General features: G+C 44.4%; 1 protein-coding gene across 1 annotated transcript; it reads right to left on the bottom strand.

The window, feature by feature from the left end:
- On the bottom strand, nucleotides 1–27,813 carry LOC132571910 (zinc finger protein 850-like). The gene is made up of 7 exons (XM_060238703.1): nucleotides 27,691–27,813; nucleotides 24,061–26,228; nucleotides 14,621–15,040; nucleotides 13,937–14,054; nucleotides 13,578–13,787; nucleotides 12,792–12,893; nucleotides 1–1,676 (listed from the first exon to the last, which is right to left on the bottom strand). Exons 1-7 carry the CDS (start codon nucleotides 27,722–27,724, stop codon nucleotides 628–630), a joined length of 4,101 nt encoding a protein of 1,366 aa, XP_060094686.1. The 5' UTR covers nucleotides 27,725–27,813; the 3' UTR covers nucleotides 1–627.

Raw genomic sequence — 27,813 nt, 5'->3', positions numbered from 1 at the left:
TTGAAATTGCCTTAAGAATATTTTTAACATTAATGCTCACCAACTGTCTTTCTCACAACTGAAACATGTAAAAAATAGATCAGTTATGCTTCAAAAGACTCAACTCACTGTGTATATTAACAATTAAAGCAGACATTCTGAGAAGTATTAATTTTGAGGATGTTATCAGTGATTTTGCAAAAATGAAATGTAGAAAAATGCCTTTCAGGTCATGAATATTGCAACTTTGATACATTTAACTTGTGAAATATTAAAATAGATGCTGTATTGCATTTTTGTAAAACTTTATGTAGCCCAACCTTGGCTTAGTTTGTACAGTATATTGTGTTATATGAATAAATTTTTGTATTGCTGCAACCTGCATTGTATATCTGGTCAGACAGGTCAACAACTAAAATGGACTGGGTCAGTGTGGAAAGGAGGGGGGGCACCAAGATTGGTCAGTGCTTAGGGCACCAGTGAGCCTTAATTCACCCCATATTTTATTGCACTGTTTTATAATTTCCTAATCAAATTTACTTTGATGTAATGCTTTTCCACGCTCCAGGCATTTCTATGGCTTCTCCCCTGTGTAAATTCTTTGATGGGAAGTAGGACTGTCACTCTGACTGAAGCTTTTCCAACACTTCAGTCAGTCACCACTATGTGAATTCTCTGATGGGAACTTAGTTGATCTTTCCTCCTAAAGCTCTTCCCACACTCCAGGCATGTATATGGTTTCTCTCCTGTGTGAATTCTTTGATGGCGAACAAGTACTGAACTGTGACGGAAGCTATTTCCACACTCCAGGCATACATATGGCTTGTTCCCTTTGTGAATTCTTTGATGGGAAGTTAGCTGTCCATTACTTCTGAAGTGTTCTCCACACTCCAGACATTTATATGGTTTTTCCCCTGTGTGGATTCTTTGATGGGAAGTAAATTCACCTTTCTGACGAAAGCTTTTCCCACACTCCAGGCATGTATATGGTTTCTCCCCTGTGTGAATTCTTTGATGACGAGCAAGTACTGAACGGTGACGGAAGCTATTTGCACACACTGGACATTTATATGGTTTTTCCCCTGAGTGAATTCTTTGATGGGAAATAAGCTGTTTGTTACTTCTGAAGTGTTTTCCACACTCTGGGCATTTATATGGTTTTTCCCCTGTGTGAATTCTTTGATGGGAAGTAAGCTGTCCATTACTTCTGAAGTGTTCTTCACACTCTGGGCATGTATATGGTTTTTCCCCTGTGTGAACCCTTTGATGGGAAGTAAAGCCACCTTTCTGATGAAAGCTTTTCCCACACTCCATGCATTTATATGGTTTCTCCCCTGTGTGAATTTTTTGATGGACATTAAGATTTGAACGAGTAATGAAGCTTTTTCCACACTCCAGGCATGGATACGATTCCTCCCCTCTGTACATTCTTTGATAAGAAATTAGACTTGAACTTCTCCTAAAGCTTTTTCCAAACTCCAAGTAATTACATGGTTTCTCCTCTCTGTGAATTCTTTGATGGGGAATAAGGTATGTATGATTCTTGAAGCTTTTCCCACACTCCAGGCATTGATATGGTTTCTCCTTTGTGTGTATTCTTTGGTGGTAAACAAGGCTTGAATTATGATTAAAGTTTTTCCCACACTCCAGGCATTGATATTTTTCCTCCCCTGTTTGCATTCTTTTGGCACCTTCTGCTGGAAGAAAGAGAAACCTAGCATAAACATTGTGAAAAAATGGAACACAAATATTAGGGAATATTTGCAGAGAGTGAATTGCAGAGAGTGCAATTTTTAAAGACTTTTCGTCTAGACACACTTTTGAGTCTTCCTTGGGAATGTGGCATCCTACACTGTACCTATAGATTGGCTGTTTGCGGCAGAAAACAAGAAATAGCATTACTGTGGGAAAGTTACTCTTTCCCTGACACAAACTGCAAATGAAAAGGAAGTGAGAAGTGTTGTTCCCCCCCCCTCCCCCAGCTGGGAATGATTTGTCTTCCTGTCCTCCAAAGCGCCCTCCACAAATTGAGAGTATAACGCAATTACTCTACCACTGCTGTACAGTAGAGGGGTCCACCCAAAGGATTCAGTTTTGACACCTAAAGAATGAAAGGGCCACATTTACATTAAAAAGAGAGGCCAGCCTTAAAAATAACTTCACTCCCAATTTACTGTGAGATGTACCACCAGCAGAAAGAGTAATAGCTGTCAATTCTGCCCTGCCACTGTAGGGGGAAGTGCTCCTGCCTCCCATGGAAGGCAGGTGGTCACCTAGAGCAGGGGTGTCAAACTCATTTGTTATGAGGACTGGATCTGACATGAATGAGACCTTGTTGGACCAGGCCATATGTATCATAAAATGCAATGCCACACAGCAGAAGTGTAAACATTATAAAGGACACCGACAAACACAAAGATTTTTTAAATATAAAAACTAAAATAAAACATGCTTAAAATATTAGCACTCTTACAATATTGTGGTCAGTATCAAAGCAAGTTCTCCCTCCCCAAGAGAGGCGCCTCAGTCAATGGGGAAAATAGAGGCTTTGCTCTGTAGCTTCTGTGCAATTGAGAAATCTTGTCAAAGCAAGCTATGACACAAAAAGAAGCAAAAGAGAGGAAGAAGGAAGCAGACTTGCTCGCGGGCCTGACAGGAGCCCTCTGGGGGCCTGATCCAGCCTACAGGCCACATGATTGACACTCCTGACCTAGAGTCTATGCTACATCTGACTCAGCCCAAATGCCCCTCCAACTCCACTGGCAATTCCCTTCTTGCCCTGTCACCACCACAACCCCCACTCTGTATGCAGGATATCTTCTCTGCAGCCCCGCCCTCCCTTTCACTACTTGCACTACTTCTGAATATTTCTTGGGATACTAAATCAGCTTCTTGACTAGCTGCTACAGGCAATGTGAAATTGACTGTCAACAGGAGGACATGAATCCTCATTAGGGTTTAAAATATGCCAGGAAAGCTAGGCTATCCTCTTTGAAGTACTGAATTTTACTTTGGTATTGTGTACGGCTGGCATGTTTATGTGGCAAGTCCTTCAGAATCATACAACATTGCTCTGTGATTGCAGCATGGAGACCAAAGGTGTTCATTTGGGGGATGTGGCTTTGTGTCATATTTCTGCAGCAAAGCACATTCTTTGCATGGACCAGATACCAGGTTCAATGTTGACAGCTCTGGTTCAAGAAATCACAGAGAATACAGGGGTGGGAAACATTCTTCTCAGAGACCCCCGGACACTCTGAGGGATAATACTTGGCTAGAGTTGGAAAATACAATTAGATTTGGAAGAAGGACGTTTCCCATTTCATACATTCAATGTTACAGAAATCCACCAGTTCTTGGAAGAAGTCATAAACAAGATAACAGTCCCACCACAGTCCTGTTAATCCCTCCTCTTCCTCAGAGAACAGGGTAAATAGGTCATCATAACATAAAAGAAGCCATGTCACATCAGACCAATGGCCCCGTCCAGTCTGCATCACACAGTAGCTCAAACCCAAATGCTACCAGAAGCTCTGCCAGTGCGGCCGGGACTCCAGAAGCCCTTCCACCATTGCCCCCCAAGCACCAAGAATACAGAGCATCACTGCCCCAGACCTACTGCTCATTAATTTCATTCAGTGCCGAGAAGTTCTCTTATTGTAAGAAAGGGGAAAAAGTACTTTTTTACCCATCCCATGCTCTCTGGTCCACCCATGTGTTTTTTCTGCTGCACCTCCCTCCCAGCCTATGAGGCCTTGCTGCAACGACACACCAACATAGAACTTACCAGCTGCTCTCCCTTATAATGTTTTCTCCAGTACTTGATGTTACCTTTTACGGCACACATGACCCAGCCTATCTATGTCAGATGCAGCCCTCATAACAAATGAGGTCAACCCCTCAGCTCTGTCATGTCACCCCTCCAATGTCATTTCTCCAGGCTAAAGAGCCCTAACTGCTTTAACCTTTCTTCATACAGAAGGTGTTCCATCCCTTTAATCATTTTAGTTTCCCTTTTTGATACTTTTTCCAATGCTATAATATCTTTTTCGAGGTATGGTGACCAGAACCACATACAGTAGTACAAATCAGGTTGCACCATAGCTTATGGATTTAATAACTTGCATTTTATTTGCCAAAGACCATGCTCCCTGTTATTTACTTCACTTGGATTGGCCTTCCACTTAAAGGAATCCTTTTTACCATTTATTACTTCCATTACTTTGTTCATCACAGGCCTTTTAAAATATCTATTGGTCCTTTCCTAACATTTTATCTGCATTTCCAGAACAGTAGTTTTAAATAAAGGTAAAGGTAGTCCCCTGTGCAAGCACCAGTCGTTTCCGATTCTGGGGTGACGTTGCTTTCACAACATTTTCACAGCAGACTTTTTACGGGGTGGTTTGCCTCCCCCAGTCATCTACACTTTCCCCCCAGCAAACTGGGTACTCGTTTTACCGACCTCAGAAGGATGGAAGGTTGAGTCAACCTGAGCCGACTACCTGAAACCAGCTTCCACTGGGATCGAACTCAGGTCGTGAGCAGAGAGTTCAGACTGCAGTACTGCAGCTTTACCACTCTGCACCATGGGTAGTAAAAGCCCTTAGTAAAAAGGACTAAATAGTCTTCAAGCTTCCTGATGGGATTTGACCCTCTTCTTCACAAGCCCCCTCATTTGAAAGAAGTTACCTCATTCGAAAGTTAAATGTTGTCATGTTGGTCTTTTGGCAACTCCCCGTTTACATAAATGCTGAACTTAATAGCATTATGGCCACTGTTCCCAACCGGTGCGATCAGGTTTACATATGTCTCACTAAGTCTTGAAGGTACTTAAAACCATGTTCAGGATTGCCTCCCACTTTGGTAGGTACTGTGACTATTTGCTCCACGGCACAGTCATTGAGAGTATCTGAAAACCCAATCTCTTTTTCCTGACTTGAAAACATATTGATCCAATCAGTGTGTAGGTAGTTAAAATCACCTCTCACCATAGATTTCTTCTTCTCCTTTCAGCCATATGAGGTCAAGTTTGGCAGTCCCAGGTCCTTTAATCGGGAGCGGGGGGGAGGGGAGAAAGGACAAGATTATAATTTTTCTCTGTGCACATCCATTCAGCAATTCCAAAACAACTAAATTCTTTCCCTCCAGACATAACAGACAAGTCTGAAGAGCTAAACATTTGAAGTGAACAAAACATTCACCAGGTTTTTTTTTAAGTTTTTATCTCTGTGCAGTGAACAGGAAGGAGGGGAGAAGTCAATTCAACTGCTTTCCAGCCTCACTTAAGCCACCCTTTTAGAAATGTTCATAGAGCCAATGGGATGGTCCAGTACCCCACCTTCCAGCCAGACAGATGATCTTAAGAGGGGAACAAAGGTTTAGAGGAATTCAGAACTATAAAGACTTCAGGAAGAAACTAATGGAGACTACAGGAAAAACTTCTTTGGCCTGGCCTAGTCAGTTGGAGAAAGGATAAAACTCCTGATAGAAGGAAGTGGTCTTTTCTGGTAATTCCATTAACTGAGTTCTCTGGAAGAAAGCCATTCCCATGTGCTGGCCTGCATGCCCGAAAGAGGCTTTCAGGTTATGGAATTCCTATAGAACATCTGGTAACTTTCTAAAAGAATCTGCCTTCTATTTAACATCAACTAGAGTGAAGAACAGAGGAATTGCATTGTATCATATTTGTAATTGTATCTTTGAGAAATACAAACGCTTCAATGATATGGTCTGTTAACTTATTTATCTTTCTTTTCCCTGAACTTTTATTTGTATTAAACATTACAATGAAATCTAATTAAAGGAATATAGAGAGCAGCATCTGTGACAGGCATTTTGACCTAACGGTTAAGATCATAAGAGAAGCCATGCTGGAACAGGCCAGTGGCCCATCCAGTCCAACACTCTGTCACACAGAGGCCAACTCCCAGGTGCCATCAGGAGATCCACCAACAGAGTCAGAACTCCAGAACTCACTGTTGCCCCTTAGGAACCAAGAATATAGAGCATTAATGTCCCAAACATTGTGGTCCATCTATATCTTCTGGCTAATAGCCCTTGGTTCTATATGTTTATCCAATCCCCTCTTGAAGCTGTCTATACTTGTAGCTGCCACCACTTCCTGTGGCAGTGAATTCCATATGTTAATTACTCTTTGGGTGAAGTACTTCCTGTTATCAAATCAAAGCCCACTGCTCATTAATTTCTTTGAGTGCTCACGAGTTCTTGTATTGTGAGAAAACGACTTCTTTCTCTACCTTCTCTATCCCATTCATAATTTTGTAAACCTCTACCATCTCACAATTGCTGTTCTTCCAAGCTAAAGAGCCCTAACCTCTTTAACCTTTCTTCATAGAGAAACTGTTCTTTCTCCTTAATCTTGCTGCACTTTTTCCAATGCTAGAATATATTTTTGAGATGCAGGGACCAGAACTAAACACAGTATTCCACAGATTTATACAGGGGTATTATGATATTGGTTGATTTGTTTTCAAGTCCCCTTCCAAATAATCCCCAACATAATATTTGCCTTCTTCATTGCAAACGCACACTGAGATGACATCTTCAGTGACTCCTACCATGACTACCTACCTCCCATCTCGCCCTCTTCCAACATGTCAACAGCAGAGGCAGGCCACTAGTGCTCATTTTTAAGGCAGCAGTGTAGTTTTCACAGAGGCAAAGATACAGCATCTTTTTAATACCAAGTAACGAGGCTTATTGGTGGAACAAGGCAGCATGCACCCGCTAGCCCTCCCAGTTGTTTTTAAAATGTATTGACACTTCTGGACATAATTTGCACTTCGCTAACCTTTGAAGAAGTGATGAACTTTCATTGTTAATTTGTATTGTTCTTGATAAGATTCTTTTATATCTTTGGACATATATGCTTTTGTAATTTTGACCACACAGCTAATTTATTGTAAATAATTTACCCTTTGTTTTCAGTTAAATTGTACTTTATTTAGCATCTCATTACAGTACATATGTGTAGTCCCTGCTGACCTTTGTCTGGGTAGCTAACTTGTGATCTTCCCACTCGTCTAGTGGTTACTGGGTCAAAAAGTCATGTAACTGTTCTATGTAACTGGGGCAAGATATCAAGTCCCTGCTGCATGGTGGGTAAGTGCTATGTGTCACTGGGTCAAGGGACCATGTTCCTGCTGTATGGTACTACACATATGTTTATATACAATTGTGAAGATAAAGTAAAGTAGGGAAAACCATGCCTGTTACTCTAAATCCATTGGATTAATGGCAGGATTAAAAAGTAACAAAGATACCATGCTGTAAAAGTCCTCCTTTCAGGCTGGAAGGTAGGAATAATCAGGAAGGGGGTGTGCTGATTTGAAACCCTACCTTTTGAGATAGCCGCACAAGAGTTCAGCCATTCCTGACAGCCTCTCACCGCTGAGTGAGCACCTTTAACAGCCCAGAAAAGGAACAATGTCAGGCAGCAGACAGTCCTTAATTTCTCCAGCCAAGACAAACAAACCTAATTAAGACTCCACAGTGGGTCTGACCTGAGGACAGCCATCTGCGTTGCATAAACCTGAGGTAGGGTGCCAATTTCTCACTGACAGCTTTAGCTGAGGGAAGTTTCTAACCTTTGGTTTCCATGTGCAAACTCATCATGAAGATGCCTTCATTTATGAAGATTCTAGCTATAGTGCCTGAAAGGATCCTCCATGTTTAGAGGTAGTCATCCTCTGAATCCTCGTGCCAGGAGGCGATATCAAGGGAAGGCCCTGACCTTCCCCTTTGTTGGCCATCCAGAGGAACTGGTTGGCCACTGTGTGAGACAGGATGCTAGACTAAATAGACTATTGGTCTGATTCATCAGGGTGCTTTGTACGCTCTTTATGTTTTTCTACTGAGTCAGACTGCTGGTCTACCGAAGGCAGCACTATCTACTTTGTTCTGTGTGGCAGAATTATAACTGAGATTGGGCCATTCCTGACTTTCTGTTTCTGGCATATTAGTGTGAAATAGCTTGTATCTCTCTATTTGGTTACTGGTCCCATAAGCCTTTGCTCTTTTGCTTGCAGCCTAGGCATAAAAATGAAAGCCTTGCCCTGTAGATTGTACCTTTACCCAAATTCATATTTGTCATTCCCCAGCCTTCTGAGTGCCAAGTGCCAAAGCCTAAACATATCAGTCTAGGTATTTTTGACATCACAGTAACAAAATATATCAGGGCAAAAGTCTATAGTAGCAAAAGTCCATCTTATCAACTTAGGATGGGCTGGTATTTGGCACAGCTAGTACGTTTTTAATCAGCTCCTCCCTTGATTTCTACTGGCTGAAGAGAGTATAAAAAGAAGACTTTGGTCTTTGTTTGAGGCTGTTTGGCCAACACCTCACCTAGGCTTGGTCCACCGTGAAGAAATATTCCTTGCTGTTAAGTGTACATTATAACAGGTATTACTGGGATTTTCTATATGTGTGTTGGATATTTATATTGAAGATAAGTTGTTAAGTTTAACTTGTGTATGGTTTTAGAGTACTTTAGTAAGTAGTTTTAGTTTAAGGCAGCTGTTCTCTCTGTTTCTCTCCCTCTGGAGGCCCGAGTTCCCTAGCCAGACTCCATCCACCCAAAGAAAAGAACGTGATTGGGGCTGGGGATCTTTGGCAGTACATTCTAACAGTGCAGGGGTCTCCAACTTGGTACCCATGGGTGACATGGTGCCCATCAAACATCTTTCCTGCTGCCTGTCAAGTGTTTTTTGAACGTGGGTAGGGCCACTAGAGAGCTGATTGGCTGTGTAGATTAAAATAATGTTGTTTCAGTGGAAGCTGCTATTACATTGCTTTTTTTTTTCTCTTTCACTCCTCTTTCCCAGTGTATTTTTAGAACATGTGCTTTGTGTTCCTTGTAGTTGCACCCACCATCCTGTGTCAGAATTGCAAAGGTGCCCATAGGCTCAAAGAGGTTGGGATCCCCCCTGTGACAGTGGTTGTCCAGGGCCTAAGACAGATATCACCTACTGCTTTAATCCTTATCATTACAGATTCAAATCTTTAGAGATTAGTCGTTATTTTTCCTCTCATGTCAATCATAATATGCATCTACAGGCAATGTTGTAGGACTAATTATTTTTCTTGTAGTCTCCCAAATATCGAGTAGACTGCCTGCCTCTGATAATATTAATTTTATCTGGTCTTTTATTTTTCTGAGTTTGTTTTTTAACTGTAGGTAACAAAGGTAACTGTAAAATCATCCAGATCCACTGCTTCAAGTTTTATTAACTTATCATTCGGATCTTTGATCCAATCAGCAATCCAAACCAAACCGGCTGCCCACTTTTTCCCCTTATCCTGTAATACTTTAATTCCTGGTTTTCCGCCATTCCAAACAAATTATTTATTTGTTTCTGCCAGTCCATCAAAGTCTTCTTGTATACCGATCACTATAATCTGAAAAAAATAAATAAATTTTGGCAACACATCCATCTTTATGTGCCATGATAATTTTCATTTCTTTCCAACTCTTTTTGTATCTTCATCTAAATGCACATGGGTTTGATTGAGTCTCTTCCTCCATTACTGGAAACTATTCAGTTTTATGTGTTGGACTCTGAAGTCCAGAAGGGCGAAGCACATTCTCTGACGCATTGCTGTATTAAGTCTGTAAAAGTAGAGCAGAATTCTAGTCTAAAAGCACCTTCAAAACCACCCCAAATTTCCAGGCTTTAAGCTCTCATGAGTTAAAGCTCACTTTGTTAGATAGGCATGAGACGGAAGACCTGCCAACACTTCTCTCCACCTCAGAAGGCAGAAGGGGGCTGCCAAGAAGGACCATTGGGAGTCAGGAAGTGGAGGTGCCACAAGGTCTCATGCATTTTTGTTCTCATTTCTGCCTGACCAAATGAGCTTTGACCTGTGAAAGCTTCTGCCCTGGGAAATTTCTATGATCTGTTAGGTGCCACCTCTCTACCTGTCTGTTTCCTTTGGGAAGTCCTTTTGCCTTGTTAGGGTGGCAAGAATGGAGGTCTGCTTGGAAACAAATGGGGGCACTTGGCCTTCTTCCACTTAGCTGGACCCCAGCTCCAAACATTCAAAAAAATTTCTCCTCTGTGGATTCTTTGATGCTTTTGAAGACTGAATGTTTCCATACTCTGAGGATTCAACAGGTTTCTCTCTTGTGTGGGTTCTTTGATGCAGCTGAAGATGGCTACCCTGAATGAATCTCCTTCTACACTCTAAACATTCAAAAAGGCTTATCCCCTGTGTGGGTTCTTTGATGCTGTTGAAGAGTACCGCTCCGACTGAATCTCCTTCCACACTCAAAGCATTCAAAAGGTTTCTCCCCTGTGTGGGTCCTTTGGTGCAGATGAAGATGGGCACTCTGACTGAATATCTTTCCACACACTGAGCATTCAAAAGGCTTCTCCCCTGTGTGGGTTCTTTGATGCTTTTGAAGAATACCTCTCTGACTGAATCTCTTTCCACACTCAAAGCATTCAAAAGGTTTCTCCCCTGTGTGGGTTCTCTGATGCTGTTGAAGAGTACTGCTCCGAATGAATCTCTTTCCACACTCAAAGCATTCAAAAGGTTTCTCCCCTGTGCGGGTCCTTCGGTGCAGATGAAGATGGCCACTCTGACTGAATCTCTTTCCACACACTGAGCATTCAAAAGGTTTCTCCCCTGTGTGGGTCTTTCGGTGCAGATGAAGATGGCCATTCTGACTGAATCTCTTTCCACACACTGAGCATTCAAAAGGCTTCTCCCCTGTGTGGGTTCTTTGATGCTTTTGAAGAATACCTCTCTGACTGAATCTCTTTCCACACTCAAAGCATTCAAAAGGTTTCTCCCCTGTGTGGGTTCTCTGATGCTGTTGAAGAGTACTGCTCCGAATGAATCTCCTTCCACACTCTGAGCACGCAAAAAGTTTTCCCCCTATGTGGGTTCTTCGATGCAGCTGAAGACTGGAATTCCTACTGTATTTCTGTCCATACTCTGAGCATTCAAAAAGCTTTCCCCACAAGTTTCCTTTGGCCTGTTCATTCTGGGCTTTTCCAGGAGGAACCCCTTAAATTCCCCAACTGACTCTTTGATATCTCCTGCTGGAATAAAGAGGGAGCAATAAACTAACTGGGATCTATACTATGTATAAACTTAGAACAACTGTCAAATATTTTTTCAAAAACGTGTGTCGATGTTTTACTGAATAAAGTGTGTACTAACTCTAAGAGCGCTTCAACAACAGCATTATTATGTGAATCATATAATTCATGAAAAGGTTTATGTAAAATTTGGTGGAGTTATAATGTTGTTGTTGTAAATGTTTAACAGGAAGAGAAATAACTATTCAGGAGTACTATCAGAGAGATTTACAAAATTTGCATGAGACAGAAAAGGTAGAGAAACAAGTACTTTTCCCCCTTTCTCACTATACAAGAACTCGAGGGCCCTCTATGACATTAATGAACACCTTAGATCACCTAAAAGGAAGTACTTCTTCATCACAAAGTAACTACAATGTGATGGTGCCTACAAGCATAGCCAACGTCAAGAAGGGATTGGATAAACAAATGGAGCAGAGGTCTATCGGTGGCTATTAGCCAAAACATAGATAGAAAACTCTGTCTTGGGCAGTGATGCTCTGTATCCTTGCTGCTTGAGGGGCAACCGTGTGAGGGCTTCTGGAGTCCTGGCTCACCTGGTGGACCTTCTGATGGCTCCTGGGTTTTGGCTAGAGTGTTGGACTGGATGGGCCATTGGCCTGATCCAACATGGCTTTTCTTATGTTCTTAGATTGATATACACTGGGTTGGGAATTGCCACTACAACACAAACACCTAGCTACCTTCAGGTCTGGCAGACGTCTAAAGGATCTGCTAAAAGCAAAACTGGGTCATCCTGCCCTCCACTCCAAATCTCAGAGTGGCTCACAATCTCCTTTATCTTCCTCCCCCACAACAGACACCCTGTGAGGTGGGTGGGGCTAAGAGGACTCTCATAGCAGCTGCTCTTTCAAGGACAACCTCTGTGATAGCTATGGCTAACCCAAGGCCATTTCAGCAGCTCCAAGTGGAAAAGTGGGGAATCAAACCCAGTTCTCCCAGATAAGAATCCGCACACTTAACCACTACACCAAACTGGCTTCCCTTGCATTCAGTTTTTTTCTGGCTACTTCCCACTGTACGCTTCCTGACACATTGGTGTTCTCATTGTAGCAGAAAACACAGGGTTTTTCTGAATCCTCATTTCCCTTGTTTCTGTGTTCCTATTGCTTTGGTGGGAGGGCAGTATTTCTTCCTCATATGGTTTGCTCACTCTCTTTGTCGATTCGATTTTACATCACTTTATGTTTAGTATATTTCCCTACAGATTTAAACTGAAGGTTTTCTTATGCTGGACTAAAGCATTGAAATATTGAATTGATCATTCAAGGGAGCAAAACACGTATGGAGCAGGAAACCCCCTGAAGCAACAGGAACACACAAGTGAGGAAAATGACAATGTGGAAAAGTTGCTTGAAAATTCTCCCATCTCACATATTGAAAATTAGCCTACCAGGGAGCATGGCTCTACCCCAGTCCTTTCCTTGCTCTGCTTCCGAGGAATGATTTGATTGGTATAGGGGAAAACAGACTAGACTTGCATCAAAACTACTGTGACAAGGTATCAAGTGGACAGAGTGGATCACAAAGTGACAAGACAAAATGTTCTCACCAAGTGACAACAAGATATTCACTAGGAGGATGCAGAGATATTCCTTTCTTGCAGAAATGGAGAAGAATCAGGAAAATCCCACCACCATTCTGAGGGAGTCCCATGATTCCAAGGACCTCACATCTCATAGTTACCTGCTTCTATCTCTGTTTCCATAGAGCTCTGAGTAAACACCTTTTTGTCATCTTCTTCTTCATGGCAGGAGCTGAGATCGGGTCTGGGAGTCAAAAATTCTCCTTGGGGAGAAACAAAACCAGGTGAGTTCTCCCTGGCACTCTGAAATCCACAAATATTCCTAACCAGCCTGACCTGAGTCTCCCTTCCTTCTTGAGAAGGACAGAAGCCAAGAATGCTGCACTTCCTTCTCAATCAACCAGAACAAGAACAGAAGCCAAGAATGCTGCACTACAAGATATTTATCCCTTGCACATGTATGCAGCAGGTGAAAGACCTGAACATGACCTGGAAACATCCCCTGATGCTTGCAGATGCTGCTCCAAACTTGGACCAAAGTGCCAGTCAGGAATGCAGCTTTGATCAAGAGTCAGTCCAGAGGGAAGCATCCTCTTCATCAAGCCCACCTCTTCCAAAGACAGACAGGAGGTATTACCTTAGGCAAACCTACATCCTCCAAAGGGCAGACAGGAAGCAACCACTAAGATCCTGCACTCTAGTCTGTGCCCCCCTCCCCCGGACCTCTGAATCAGGAAACTGTTCTGCTATCTGCACTGAGACTCTAAATCCCAACCAGGCAAGACGAAGTGGTCTCAGGAGGACAGCGTTCAGGTATCATACCTGGGCACACTGGCTGGTCACCTATTCCTGCTCCACAAAATCCTCCAAGTGTATGAAGGCTAACAACAGCCAGGGAGATTAAATTCAGGTCAGCATCTGTCATCTAAGGTGAAAAGGATCCTTACCTAGAGAGGCCACATTCCCAAAATTCTCCAACATGACTTCTATGGCCAGGACCCTCTGGCCCGGATCCAGCAGCTCCCACTCCTCCTTGGTGAAGTCTACATCCACCTCCTCAAAGGACACGGGACCCTTCTCAGTCTCAACTGGCTGCATAATGGCTGCTCCCACGCCAGGACAAAGAGGAGAGGACTCGGAAAACGTCGTTCCAAAGCCTGGGAGGAAAAGAAGGTCCATCCAATCTCTCAAACACAGCCCAAAGGACTAGAAATAGTGGTAAATGAAATTCTGGCATCCTGGAAAGAAAGAGACACAGAGTTGATCTTGTGACTGTTACAGCTGACCAGGCACAAGAAACCCTTACCTGGCAAGGTGTCCCACGTTTGATCCTCCTGCTTGAAGGTCCTGATCTGTGGATTCTGGCAGGTCTTGGATGGATTCTTTTCTGACTCAGCAAACATCCCCATGAATTGTCCATGCACCTGAAACACCACACAGGGGACAAAAAGAGGAGTCAGAGGAATAAAGAGAATGATTCTACCCCCTTTCACCCTTGCTACAATCACAGGGAATAGAATCTGGCATTTCCCCCACATCCTGGATCATGACCCAGAAGCAGCAGGGAAGAAGATTGAAGAAGAAGACTGCAGATTTATACCCTACCCTTTTCTCTGAATCAGAGTCTCAGAGCAGTTTACAATCTCCTTTATATTCTTCCCCCACAACAGACACCCTGTGAGGTGGGTGGGGCTGAGGGAGCTCTCACAGCAGCTGCCCTTTCAAGGACAACTCCTGAGAGATTGGCTGACCCAGAACCATTCCAGCAGCTGCAAGTGGAAGAGAGGGGAATCAAACCCAGTTCTCCCAGATAAGAGTCTGCACACTTAACCACTACACCAAACTGGCTCTCAAATGCCCCATGCTTTGACCCTTGAAAGAGGCTGTCTAGAGAGGGAGGGAAATATCATCTGCACAAGAAAGAGCAGAAATACTTTAGAAGACTAAAATTCTCAGACACTTTTGCCTTGTCATGATGAACCCTACTCACCTGCTCTTTCTCCTTCTCTGCCTGGCTCAGGAGGAAGCCTTCTGCTAGGGCCACCGCCTGGGAACTGGTCTCTGGTGCACACTCCCGGACCCAGCTCTCCATCTCTGGGGGCAGGATGGCCAGGAACTGATCCAAAACCACCAGGTCCAGCATCTCTTTCTTGCTGTTCCTTTCTGGCTTCAGCCAATGGTTGCAAAGTTCATGGAGGCGGCTGCATGCATCTCGGGGGCCCTCGGCCTTCTGGTAGCAGAACCACCTGAATTGCTGGCGATGCACATCAAAGCCAAAGGCATCTGTACCCAGAAGGCTCTTCAGCCTTGTTTTCTCCCACAGTTCTCTGGCACTCATCTCTTTTCCTACTCCAGTTTCAGCTTCAGGGCCTTTCTTGCCCACCATCTGTATGTACCCAAGTGCCATCTGCTACAGAAGGTCTCTGAGCTGCTCTTCTGCTGCTGCGAACCCTCAAGTTGAGGAGGTCTTTCCTGGTCACAAGTTCTAATGCTGTCAACACAAGCAGAGGCCAAAGTGGGGGCTTCCCAGTAGCATCTGGAGGAGGAGCAGGAGAAGAGATTGTGTTTATATCCCGCCCTTCACTGTGAGTCTCCCCACAACAGACATCCTGTGAAATAGGTGAGGCCGAGAGACCTCTGAGAGAACTGCTCTGAAAGAACTGTGACCCAAGGCTATATGTGAAGGAGGAGCGGGAAATCAAACCTGGTTCTCCAGATTAGAGTCTGCACACTTAACCACTACACCAAACTGGAAAAGGAAAAGCCAACCCTAAGACTCAGAGAGAGCCACAGACCATCCACTCCATGCCCTCTCTTGCGAGGATTACCCACTCCAAGTCAGGAAATTCCTGTAGATTTGTGAGTGTAGCTTTGGGGAAAACAAGGTTTGCAAAGGGGATGGACGTTAGCAAGGGTGTAACGCTACATACCCTCCAAAGCAGCCATTTTCTCCAGAATGGATTTCTACAAACTGGAAATCACTTGTAATTCTGGGAGATCTGCAGGCCCCCACCTGGAGGTTGGCAACCTCAAGGATCCTAAGGCAGCTTTCCCCTCAAATGCTATTTAGACTTTCTTTACTGTGGCCACCCTCCCGTTCGTCTTTTGTATTCCAACCCACATGGAGAACCGCAACGCTTTTTAGAAGCCTAGCCACGTGAGCCCGACAGAAGACCAAATGATCGTGTTTGGGAGCTGGGGGGATGGTTATGGTGGCTTTAGTTTTTTGCGAGCCAGAATCTTTGTGCTTCCACTGAAGCGGGCTGTGGCTCCCCAAGGACAAAGTCCTGGCACCCTGTCCCCTTCCAGATCCTGCCCAATCGGTTCCTCTTCCTTGCTGGGCCTGAAGTCCTTGCTCAACCAGGGCCTTCGAGGGAACACCAGCCCCCACCCACAGGTGCTTACCTGGGGAAGGCCAGAGCCGGCGGCAGTCCAAAGAAGCCCGGGGAGCTGCGGCAGAGACTGCGCGGGAAGCGTCGCGGGGCGGAGGAAGAGCTCGGGAGCGAATCAGGGGACGCGGAACCCCCTCCCCCCCGGGAGTCCGGAGAGAGGGCGGGGAGGCTGGAGATCGACGGGGGAGCTGCCCGGGGATGGCAGCTCGTGAAAGGGGAGGAAAAAGCAGCTCGTGAAACGCCCAGGAAGGGGAGAGCAAGAGAAACAGAGAGCGTCAACTGGGTTTGGAGAGGACTCCGATTATTAATAGCAAATGCTGCTTGGGCAAAAGAGCTCTGCGCTCCGGTCCTCTAAGGGTTAAAGGAGCCGCTGGCTGCTTTCTAGAGAGGAAAGGCGTCGTCTGGACAGAAGCGGGAGAGCGCCCCCGGCGGCTGCGCCTCTCTGCTACGCGTGGCTTCTCCCCCCTCCCCCCGCCTACCTGCAAAATGGGTTTTGCATGGTCTTTGGAAAGGTATGAGGGCCGGCCCTTTAAAGCGTTGCTAACCTCCAGATGGGCCTTGGATATCTCCCGGAGATATGGCTGATCTTCAGAGTATTGAGCCCGGAGAAAATGGCTCCTTTGGAGGGTTAAGAACATAAGAGAAACCGTGTTGGGTCAGGCCAATGGCCCATCCAGTCCAACACAGGTGCGATCAGTAGGTCCATCAGTAGGGCCAGAACACTAGAAGCCCTCCCACGATGCCACCCCCCCCAAGCACCAAAGCTGTTGTTGCTCATGGCCACCACTACATCCTCTGGGCAGCAAATTCCACATTTTAACCACTCTTCTAACAACGTACTTGTTTATTCAAAATCTCCTGCCTTTCAATGTCATTGGATTGAGTACTAGTATTTTGAGAGAGCATGAGAAATTCTCTGTCTGCTCCAGGCACCATTTTATAAACTACTATCATGTCCCCACCCTCCATAGTCATCTCTCTTCTAAACAGAAAAGTTCCAGACTGCTTTGCTTTTCCTCATGGCAGAGATGTTCCTTGGTCATCCAAGCAGGGCCGGCTCACCCACTAGGTAAACTAGGCCATTGCCTAGGGTGCGGAGAGGCAGGGGGTACTGAATTGGGCTCCCTCCTCTTTCAGTGCCCAAGGCAACCAACTAGTTTGCTTCCCACCCCGCTGCAATGGCTGCTGCCAGCCTCCTCGCTTGGCCCCCCGACTTGCTGCGACTACAGCCCTGCTGGCTTCTAGCAACCCGCACATGCGCATTTGGTTAAATGCACAGGCTGTGAGAAGCCTGTAGGGCTGTTTTAGTGAGGGACAGGGCAAGCAAGTGGAGCACGCCTGGGGGGCGCCGGTGGGGGGCACCTGCCTCGGGCGCTATTTGCCCACGAGCTGGCGCGGCATCCAAGTATAAGTTGGTTGTCCTTTTACCAGCTCTGCATTGGCTTTTTGTATGGCCACAGGATCCACATTGCTGTCAGATGGCCGTCTAGCCTCTGTTTGAAAACCTCCAAGGAAGGAGGGCCCACCACCTCCCGGGGAAGCCTGCTTCATGATCTGGGAGAAGCCCAAAGCAGTTATTAGGTTTAGGGTTATTGGATTTATATCCCGCCCTCCCCGCCAAAGCAGGCTCAGAGCAGCTCACAACCAGTAAGATCAGAACAATTAAACAATTAAAACAAATTAATTAAAACAGTTAAGAACAAAAAAAACAGTCTGGTGCTAATCATATTTGATATTTTCTCGCTTCAGATGGCGTTCAGTGTATATATATATATATATATATATATATATATATATATATATATATATATATATATATATATATATATATTAACAATCTATAAAATCCTGGGCTGGCCCAATCAAGTTATCCTTGGCATGCATGATGAAGTCCCCTAGAACAATTGGTTTAGATGTTTTCAGCACCATGCATGAGAGCACATCTGCCAAATCAGTGAACTTGGAGGCCAGCAAACAAGCAAGATGCCTAATCCACCTTTAGACCTACTGTAAAGGACATACAGGCAACAGCAGGACTAGTTTGCCCTGGGGGTTTGTAGCCATTGAAGGACTCATGGAGAATAATAGCTATCCCTCCTCCCCATCCACCTGGGGGGGGGGGTATGGAAGACTGCACTGTGAGGCAGAGTTAGTTAGGACAGACACGCCATGTGCTTTTTCTCCGAACATAACTGTTTCACAAGTCTGGTCCATTTCCTCTTCCTGTAGCATCCTGGAGAGGCCCACAGTTTTGTGCTTCACTGATCTCCTATTGCACAGTATCAGTAAAGAGGTGGGGGGAATGGGGGCCCTTGCATTGCTGACTTTAGGGATGCTACAAAGAATAGACAGGCTGAGAGCATCCTTGTTCATTGCTTTTGATAAATCCCACCCCGGTATCTACCAGCTCCCATCTGCGCTGAAATAATGCACTCGTCGAATATCCTGCCTCCAGCACCACTAATAAACCCCACATTCAACATGCTTGTAAGTGAAGTAAAAGTTTGCTGTCACGTGGGAATTGCCTCATGGTCACCTCAAGAAGTTCCCTCTCATGGGGTCCTCAAGGCAAGAGTTGGGCAGAAGTGGTTTGCCACAGGCTGCCTCTGCATAGCAGCCCCAGCCTTGGTGGTTTCTGGTCTAAGTCCTGATGCTGCTTGCCTGATCTTGTTAGAGCTCAGAAGTTAAGTCTGGGACATTATGGTTGCTACACAACATGCCAGTATCTTCAGAGAAAGCCTACAGCAGCCCAGGGCTAACCATCTTTTTTAAAAACTCTTTTTGCCCCCCTGACTCATATAGAGGGTCTCCACTCTCACCAACCTCTCTCTCAAGTTCAGGGGCAGGACATCACATTCTTGCTTCTTTTTCACACTTCTTGTTTCTTTACAAATATCTAGAGGGCCATGACCATTTCACACCTCATGTCCTCTCTCTCACTCCCAGAGACTTCTGTGGACATATGGACATATGAAGAATTTATGAAGCTGCCTTAGACTGAATCACACCAATGTTCCCTCTAAGCTGAGTTACTGTGAGCTAGCTCACCATTTTTTAGCCTCCAGCTCACACATTTTTGTCTCAGCTCAGGGAAAATGGCCCTAGAACAAACTAATTTATGCAGCAGCTCTCAACTTTAATGCCAGCAGAATTTTTGCTCACAAGACTACAGCGTAGAGGAAACATTGAATCAGACCCTCGGTCCATCAAAGTCAGTATTGTCTACTCAGACTGGCAGCATCTCTCCAGGGTCTCAAGCTGAGGTTTTTCACACATATTTGCCTGGACCCTTTTTAGTTGGAGATGCCAGAGATTGAACTGGGGACCTTCTGCTTACCAAGTAGATGTCTACCACTGAGCCACCATCCGTCTCCAAATAGGGTAGACCAGCCTCTTTTAACAATAAGCTCTCATTCACATGGAGTTATTAGAATTGGGACTCAAAGACTGTTCTAATCACTTGCTGCCACTATTTATTCACCTTCTCTAATATATGATAAAGATGTTAAATTGGTGTGTGTGTGCATGTGCTTCTTTCCCTTAGCCATTCAGCCCACAGGGTTAAACCAAAACAAGATTTTACTTATGGTATGAACGTAACACAGAAGTAAGGTTGTAAGTGACAACATTTCACTTACCCTGAACTTTCAAACTGAGACCCTGTAAGTGAGATCCTCTGGTTGCAAACTGACTACTTTTGGCCTGCTCTATTAGCTCTTCTGTACAGTTTAACTTTTGTCAGATATTCTCCTTCCCCCACCCCCTTCAGATCCCAAGGTGCCAACTCCTCTGCTTCTAACTCCTCACTAAATGGCTGCTCTTAACAGCCATTTTCCAACTGTCTCTCCCAACATTCTGACAGCTCTCATTGACCACTCTTAGAGAGAGGCGGAACCTAGCCTGTCTATCAAAATAACATCACTGTTGGCCAACAGGCATTGCTATACGTCAGTGGTGCTCCTGGTTTCACACTCCCTGTAACTGGTATCACATTTCCCGTCCTGTAGCAGCAGACCTTCTTCCAACCACAGAGTAAAATGGCTGGCCCAGCTGTGTGCCCAAGGTGAAGAGCCACAGGACAAGAGCTCGTGCTACTGTAGTCACTCATGCCATCTGGTACAGGGCTACCACTCCGTAGGGCCTGCAAGACGGAGTTATTCCACCGGTCTTTTGGTTGAGGCAAGCAGAAGAAGAAGAAATTGGATTTATATCTCACTCTATACTCTGAATCTCAGAGTCTCAGAGCGGTCACAATCTCCTCTACCTTCCCCCCCACAACAGACACCTTGTGAGGTAGGTGGGGCTGAGAGAGCTCTCCCAGAAGCTGCCCTTTCAAGGACAACTGTGAAAGCTATGGCTGACCCAAGGCCATTCCAGCAGGTGCAAGTGGAGGAGTGGAGAATCAAACCTGGTTCTCCCAGATAAGAGTCTGTGCACTTAACCACTACACCAAGCAGGCATCCTTACCCTACTCTTTATACCATCCATCTGTCCTCCACAATGACTTACCATCTGGATTATCATATACGGGCCGATATCTATGCTTTAATTTGCAAAATGTGCCCACACTGCCCATGTTATATTTTATCTAGCTGTACTTGTTTTGATTGTTATTACTATTTTATTGCTGGATTTTAACTGTTTTTATTATGTCTGTAATCCGCCCTGAGGCCATCATGGGAAAGGGCGGAATATAAATCTACCAAATAAATAAATAAATATGCAGCAGCTTCATACTTGTTAAAAACACAAGGAGACACACAGAAGGAGTGGATGGCCTCTCACCATCCTTTTCCCAGAACGAAGTCCAGATGGCCAACTTGGCACAAATTAGCAAGGTCTACTCTGGCATAGGCCTCTTTTCCCTTTTGGTTGCAGAGTTATAAAAGGAAAGGTGCCATCTGTCCCTTTCCCCTTATAAATCCACAACCAAAGTGGCTGGAAGACGTACATTTAAAAAGTTAAAGGTGGGAACCAGCACACAGTTGCAATACATCATTATGCCCAGGGGTGGAATTCTAGCAGGAGCTCCTTTGCATATTAGGTCACACACCCCTGATGAAGCTAATTCTCCAAGAGCTTACAAGGCTCTTTTTTGTAAACTCTTGGAGGATTGGCTACATCAGGGGATGTGGCCTAATATGCAAAGGAGCTCCTGCTAGAATTCCACCCCTGATTATGCCATTATAATACTATAGTGGTCTAGAAATTCCTGATTTTTTTGTGGATGGCAACTGAGGACAGAAGGCTGAGGGAGGACTCTGCAGATGTGGACAGGATTTACAACAATTCACATTTATCTGTCCACACAGCACCCAAATATACTTTGACTGCAATCTTTCCAAAAAGATCATACCAAATCAGGCTTCAGAAAGATTACAGGAAAGAGTGGGAGAACACTTTGGGGTGGTGGTGGAAGGATGATGTCATGGATGCTCCCGAAAATACATCAAGGAAGCCCAGGTACAGGAAAACATCTGTATGAGAATAATTCAGGAAACCCAGGAGAAGGCTGGGCTCAGGAGGACCCTCCAGCTACTCACAGGAATCTTTGAGAGTACACAGTTCCTCCCAAAACAGGCAACACACCACTTCCATTATCCTCCTCATTTCATTTCCACACCACTTGTAGTCAAAGATCTCTGGGAGGTTTGTAACAAATATAAAACAATAAAATAAATAGGCAAAAAACATTCAACATAAAGCTTAATTTCAAATAATGTAAAACATTAAAAGAACAATAGACCTGACCCAAAGTGAAAGAAAACCCCTGGTAATTGTATCAAACCCCTGTATAACTAGGGAGGTCTTTAAATGCCTCTGCAAAGAAGGCTGTTTTAATCTGGCACTGAAAAGATGGCAAATTTGCCACCAGGCAGGCCACAATAGGGAGTTTGTCCCAAAGGGGGGGGCACCACCAAAAAGGCCCTTCCCCTAGTTGCCACCCTCTGAGCCTCTCGAGGGGTTGGCACCCAGAAGGCCCCAAAGGTTGAGCATAGTGTCTGGGTAGATTGAAGTTGGGAGAAGTGTTCCAGCAGGTATTCTGCTCCCAAGCCATGCACGGCTTTATAGGTTAAGATCAGCCCTTGAATTGGGACCAGAAACATTTATGCAGCCAATGCAAGGCAGGCCAGAACTCATAAGTCTGGACCTCCAGGTCCCAGTGATTAATCTAGCCATAGCATTCTGCACCAGCTGCAGCTTCTGAACCATCTTCAAGGGCAGCCCCATGTAAAGTGGATTGCAGTAATCTAGTCTGGGAAGGGCTTTTTTTGTAGAAAAAGCCTAGCAGGAACTCATTTGCATATTAGGCCACATCTAACATCACCATTTTTTCACATTATTGTCACCATTGTTTACTAAAAAAAAAACCTCAGCAGGAATGCATTTGCATATTAGGCCACACCCCTTGGCACCAAGCCAGCCGGAACTGCATTCCTGTGCATTCCTGCTTAAAAAAAAAAAGCCCTGAACAATATTTCCCAAGTCCCACCTTCTGCAGATGGCCCTTCAACTAGGAATGGAACCACTACAATGTACTGCCCCCCACTCCCATCTCTGCCAGCTGCTCCAGAAGGATACCATGGTCAATGGGATTGAAAGCCACTGAGAGATCCAGCAGTATCAACAGGTTCACGTTCCCCATCTCACTCCTGGCATAGCTCATCATACAGGGCAACCAAGACTGTCTCTGTGCCAAAACCAGAAATAGATTCAGATAATCAGTTTCATCCAAGATTGACTGGAGTTGGTTGGCAACCACCCTCTCCGGAATCTTGTCTAGGAAAGGAATATTTGCTGTCAACCTATAATTCAGATTTTCTGGGTCAAGGGAGGGTTTTCTTCAGAAGTGGTCTCAGCACTGCCTCTTTAAGGCAGGATGGGACCACTCCCTCTCACAAAAAGGAACTGATAACCTTCCTGGTCCAGCTGGTTATCCCTTCCTTGCTGGCTTTTATAAGCAAGAAGGGACAAGGATCCAGTATGGAGGTGGTTGCACAAACCTGGCCAAGCACCTTGTCCACATCTTTGAGCTGTATTGACTGAAACCCATCCAACAAAATTGGACTAGACTGTGCTCTAGACAGCCCTGTCAGTTCAACTACTAAAACTTTAGAGTCCAAGTCCCAGCGAATGCAACATATTTTTATTGGAAAAAGTAAATTACAGTGGGCCTGAGATGGTTCAATGTCTGAGCTAGACCTAGAGCCAGATTATAATAAACCTTGGATTATCTTAAAAAGTTCTGCTGGCTCCATCACCCACAAATGTAAGGTCCCACCTCACCACAAGTGAAAGGTATCATCTACATCACCCATAAATGAAAGGTCCATCTTTTCTGAGGGAAGACAAAACTTCTTCAGTTCTCTTCCAACCAAATACTGATTTGAGACTGTCACAACTCAGGGGGGTCTTGTCAATTGCTGCCACCACTCTGGGTTAAGGGTCTCCCTTGAGAAGGCCCAGAGTACCCTCCCAAGCCCTTCAGGCCTACTGTAGCTTAGGCCAAATAATAGGCGTGAGGACCAGGCAGAGTGAACAACAAACAGGTTTATTTTAAGGTCAATGCAATATAAACAAACAAGGTGCATAAAACAGTAAAAGGGGTGAAGGGAAAAATAACCAGGATTTCTCAGTTGCACAGAAGCTGCAGAGCAAAGCCTCTATTTTCCCCATTGGCTAAGTCTCCTCTCTGGGGGGAGGGGGAGAGTTTGTTTTGGTACTGACCACAATATTTCAAGAGTGCTAGTACTTTAAATCACATACACACACACCTTGATGGGCTTATTTCTTTGCACTCAGGCAACAGGGAGAACTGCCATATCCAGGTCAGAAGCCATTTTGAGAAAGCTCTAATTAGCACATAATGCTTAAGAAACCCTGAAATGGAGATGCCAAAAGAAATCACCTTCCCAAGTACAAAAAGTCACAAATTAGCATAAAAAAGGAAGTATCAAGGAACATATTTCTTCTGAAGTCAATATAAAAGTTTCTGTAAATGTTGCTGGGATGATCTCCTTCTTCAAAGTGGCATTTACACTTTGGATGTCTCCTTCGCCAGCATGCTTGCTAGGGTTTCGTCCTGTGTGGATTCACTGATGAGAAAAAAGATCTGAGCTGATGCTGAAGGTCTATCCACAGTCTGAGGACAGACATGGCTTTCCCCAAGTTTGGATTCTTCAATGTGAAGCAAGGTCTGAGTTGTCAGTGAAGTTTTTTCCACGCTCTGAGCTTTAATATAGGATTGCCCTTCAATGATTTTTTGATGCAGAACAAGGCTTGAATGGACACTAAAGCTCTTTCCACCTTCTGAGGATTGATATGATTTCTCCTTTGTGTGCATTCTTCGATGGTAAGCAAGGCCTGATTGGTCACTGAACTTCTTTCCACTGTCTGAGCACTGATAGGGTTTCTCCCCTGTGTGGATTCTTTGATGGGAAGCAAGGCTCGAGCGTCTACTGAAACTCTTTCCACATTCTGAGCATTGATGAGGCTTCTCCCCTGTATGGATTCTTTGATGGGAAGCAAGGCTGGAGCTGCTACTGAAGCTCTTTCCACATTCTGAGCATTGATATGGTTTCTCCCCAGTGTGTATTCTTTGATGGTAAGCAAGGCCTGATCTGTCACTGAATTTCTTTCCACAATCTGAACACTGAAAGGGTTTCTCCCCAGTGTGGATTCTTTGATGGGAAGCAAGGCTTGAGGTCTGACTGAAGCTCTTTCCACAGTCTAAACACTTAAATGGTTTTTCCCCTGAGTGAATTCTCTGATGGGAAATGAGGTACTCTTTCCGACTGTATGTCTTTCCACACACAGAGCATTTATACGGTTTATCTCCTGTGTGGATTCTTTGATGGGTGAAAAGGTTTGAGCTGACACTGAAACTCTTTCCACACTCAGAACATGTATATGGTTTATCCCCAGTATGAATTCTTTTATGGCAAGCAAGGCTGGAGATCTGACTGAAGCTCTTTCCACATTCTGAGCACTGATATGGTCTCTCCCCAGTGTGGATTCTTCTATGTGAAGCAAGGTTTGAGCTGTCGCTGAAGCTCTTTCCGCAGTCTGAGCATTGATAAGGTTTCTCCCCAGTGTGGATTCTTTTATGGGAAGTGAGTTGCTCCTTTTGACTGAAACTCATCCCACACTCTGAACATTTACATGGTTTCTCCCTTGTGTGAATTCTTTGATGACAAGCAAGGTTTGTGCTCTGACTAAAGCTCTTTCCACACTCCAAGCATTGATATGGTTTCTCCCCTGTGTGAATTCTTTCGTGGTACGCTAGGCTTGATCTGTCACTGAAGCTTTTCCCACACTTAGAGCATTGATATGGTTTCTCTCCGGTGTGAGTTCTCTGATGAGAAGCAAGGTGTGAGCTCTGATTAAAACTCTTTCCACACTTGGAGCATTTATATGGTTTCTCACCAGTGTGGAGTCTTTGATGGGAGATGAGGTGGTCTTTTCGACGGAAGGTCTTTCCACACTCTGAGCATTTATATGGTTTCTCCCCTGAGTGGACTCTTTGATGGGAAAAAAGGTTTGAGCTGACACTAAAGCTCTTTCCACACACTAAGCATATATATGGTTTCTCCCCTGTGTGAGTTCTTTGATGGTAAGCAAGGCTTGATGTCTGACTGAATCTCTTTCCACAGTATGAGCATTGATATGGTTTCTCTCCAGTGTGGATTCTTCGATGGGAAGCAAGGTTTGATCTGTCACTGAAGCTTTTCCCACATTCTGAGCACTGGTACAATTTCTCTCCAGTGTGTATTCTTTGATGGGATGTTAGGTTCTCCTTTTGGGTAAAGCTTCTACAACACTCTGAACATTTGTATGGTTTCTCCCCTGTGTGTATTCTTTGATGTGAAGCAAGACTTGATTTATCACTAAAGTTCTTTCCACACGCTGAGCATTTGTGTGGCTTTTCAACTGTCTCCAATCTTTCATGTAATATAATGTTGTTTCCCAAACTACAGCTCTGACTACAGGCCAATGAATCCATCAGTTTCTCCCCATTCGTTACTGCTTGTTGGGCACCAACTCTTGACATGTCAATTGAGATGTCTGTGGTTTCTTTATGACTTTGTTCTTGAACTGGACTTCCATGGGAATTGCAACATTCAGAAGTTACTGGCTTATTCATCTCTTGAAGTCTGGCTTCCATCATCCTTCTCTGCTGTTTCTTCCTCCTCATTCTTGACCCCTCTGTTGAAATAAAGGGAGACAAATTTAAGTTAATATCAGTGAACAAAGCCATTATGTCCTATCATCATGCTTAAGCGACATGAGTAGGATTCCCTCCAGGCAGTCCTCAACACAGGGTTCTTGTGTTCAAAAAAAGTCAACAACTCCAGATACCTGGGTACAATCTATATAGACAGGCAGAATGAATTTAGAAAAGCCCCTGAGAAGCATTTTGCTAGCTTATCCTACAGTTACAGAGCATCTATCCTTCTTACCTGGAAATGGGACCAAGATTAAGAAGTTTGACCCAAATGTTCATTTCCAAAGCTTGACAATCACTTGATTTTCCCTTTCCTAGACTCTAACTGGGGATGGCATTTCCCAATTCCAAACAGATAAGCCTGTATCAAATTAAAAGCACACGTATTTCCTAACATGTTTAATATGACCTGATGTGACACAGACACCTGGCCACATGATGGTTACAAACCATCTATGCTGTCATTATGACCCCACATCCAATGCTTACAGTGATCCCCAATTTCTTTCTCAGCCTTTCCTCTGAAAAGCTTCTTTAGTACCAAGAGGGTGACATTTAGCTAGACTTTGGAGGGAGAACTCACTGCCTGATATAAGGGAAAAAATAACCTGCCACACTGTTGAACAGCTACCTGACAACTTCTCTGCTTCCTCAGAGCCCTGAATCAATGGATCTTTCCCTTCTGTTAACCTGGTGGTGAAGCAGCTTTGGGAATCTGAAATCCTTATTTGAAGAAAAAGAACCTGACAGACACATACCGATGATTTCTAGCACTTATGAAAGATGGGAATATTTACAGATTCTAAATCACCCTGTCTGTACAGGCTCACATCTTTCCTGTAAGTGGAAAAGAACAGAATACAATATATTCTTCATCCCTAACATCAGATGTCCTGTAGAGACTAGTTATGTGAATAAGAAGTACCAGATTTGTCACCTCTGCTTGGTTCAGTGTGTTTGGAAATCACAAATGACAGAAGGAAAATGTTGGGGTTTTTTAAAGACAAAGAATGGAGAAAGGACACTTCAACTAGGAAGCCACCCCAACGGCAATCTAAGGGGCAGCTTCTTGCATCCAAGTCTGAAGACACCTAAAGCAGCTTCAGCCAAGGGTTCCTAGATAAAGTGTTTTGTCCCTGTAAAGGGACCCCTCAGTCCTGCAAACACACAAGACAGAGAGAGAAATTTCAGGGGTGAGAGCATCACCCTTTAGCATTTCCAGCTGAGTTTATGAGTCTCTTATTTTTATAATTAATGCTTTGTATATATTGCCATTGTGGACACAGAATGAATAGCTACAGATGAGTTTTAAAGCTGAACAACAGAGACTGTTCAAGGAACAGAGGAATGATGCATCTGTCCTCACCGACATCCATGGTGCACTGATAGCAAATATATCCACTTTCAACAATGGCCAACAAAACAGCAATAGTGGAGCCATACCCAGAAAAGTCAGATTCCTGCCATTCTCCACCATGACCTTCCTGTGCAGAGTCTTCTGGCCCAGATCCAACAAAGCCCACTCCTCCTCTGAGAAGAACACAGCCACATCCTCAAAGGTCACCA

Source organism: Heteronotia binoei, chromosome 5 (genome assembly GCF_032191835.1).
Source record: "Heteronotia binoei isolate CCM8104 ecotype False Entrance Well chromosome 5, APGP_CSIRO_Hbin_v1, whole genome shotgun sequence".
In the NCBI taxonomy this organism is placed as follows: domain Eukaryota; kingdom Metazoa; phylum Chordata; class Lepidosauria; order Squamata; family Gekkonidae; genus Heteronotia; species Heteronotia binoei.
Note: the sequence above shows the minus strand (reverse complement) of the source record. Positions and strands in the feature narration are given on the sequence as shown.

Bases quoted from the DNA above. Each gene is read 5' to 3' on its own strand.
- LOC132571910 (XM_060238703.1), bottom strand. From the start codon at position 27,724: ATGGTGGAGAATGGCAGGAATCTGACTTTTCTGG. The intron at 13,788-13,936 runs GTAAGGGTTTCT...TTTTCCTCCCAG, and splicing joins AACGTGGGACACCTTGCCAG to GCTTTGGAACGACGTTTTCC. The intron at 12,894-13,577 runs GTAAGGATCCTT...TTTCTCCCCAAG, and splicing joins TGGGAATGTGGCCTCTCTAG to GAGAATTTTTGACTCCCAGA.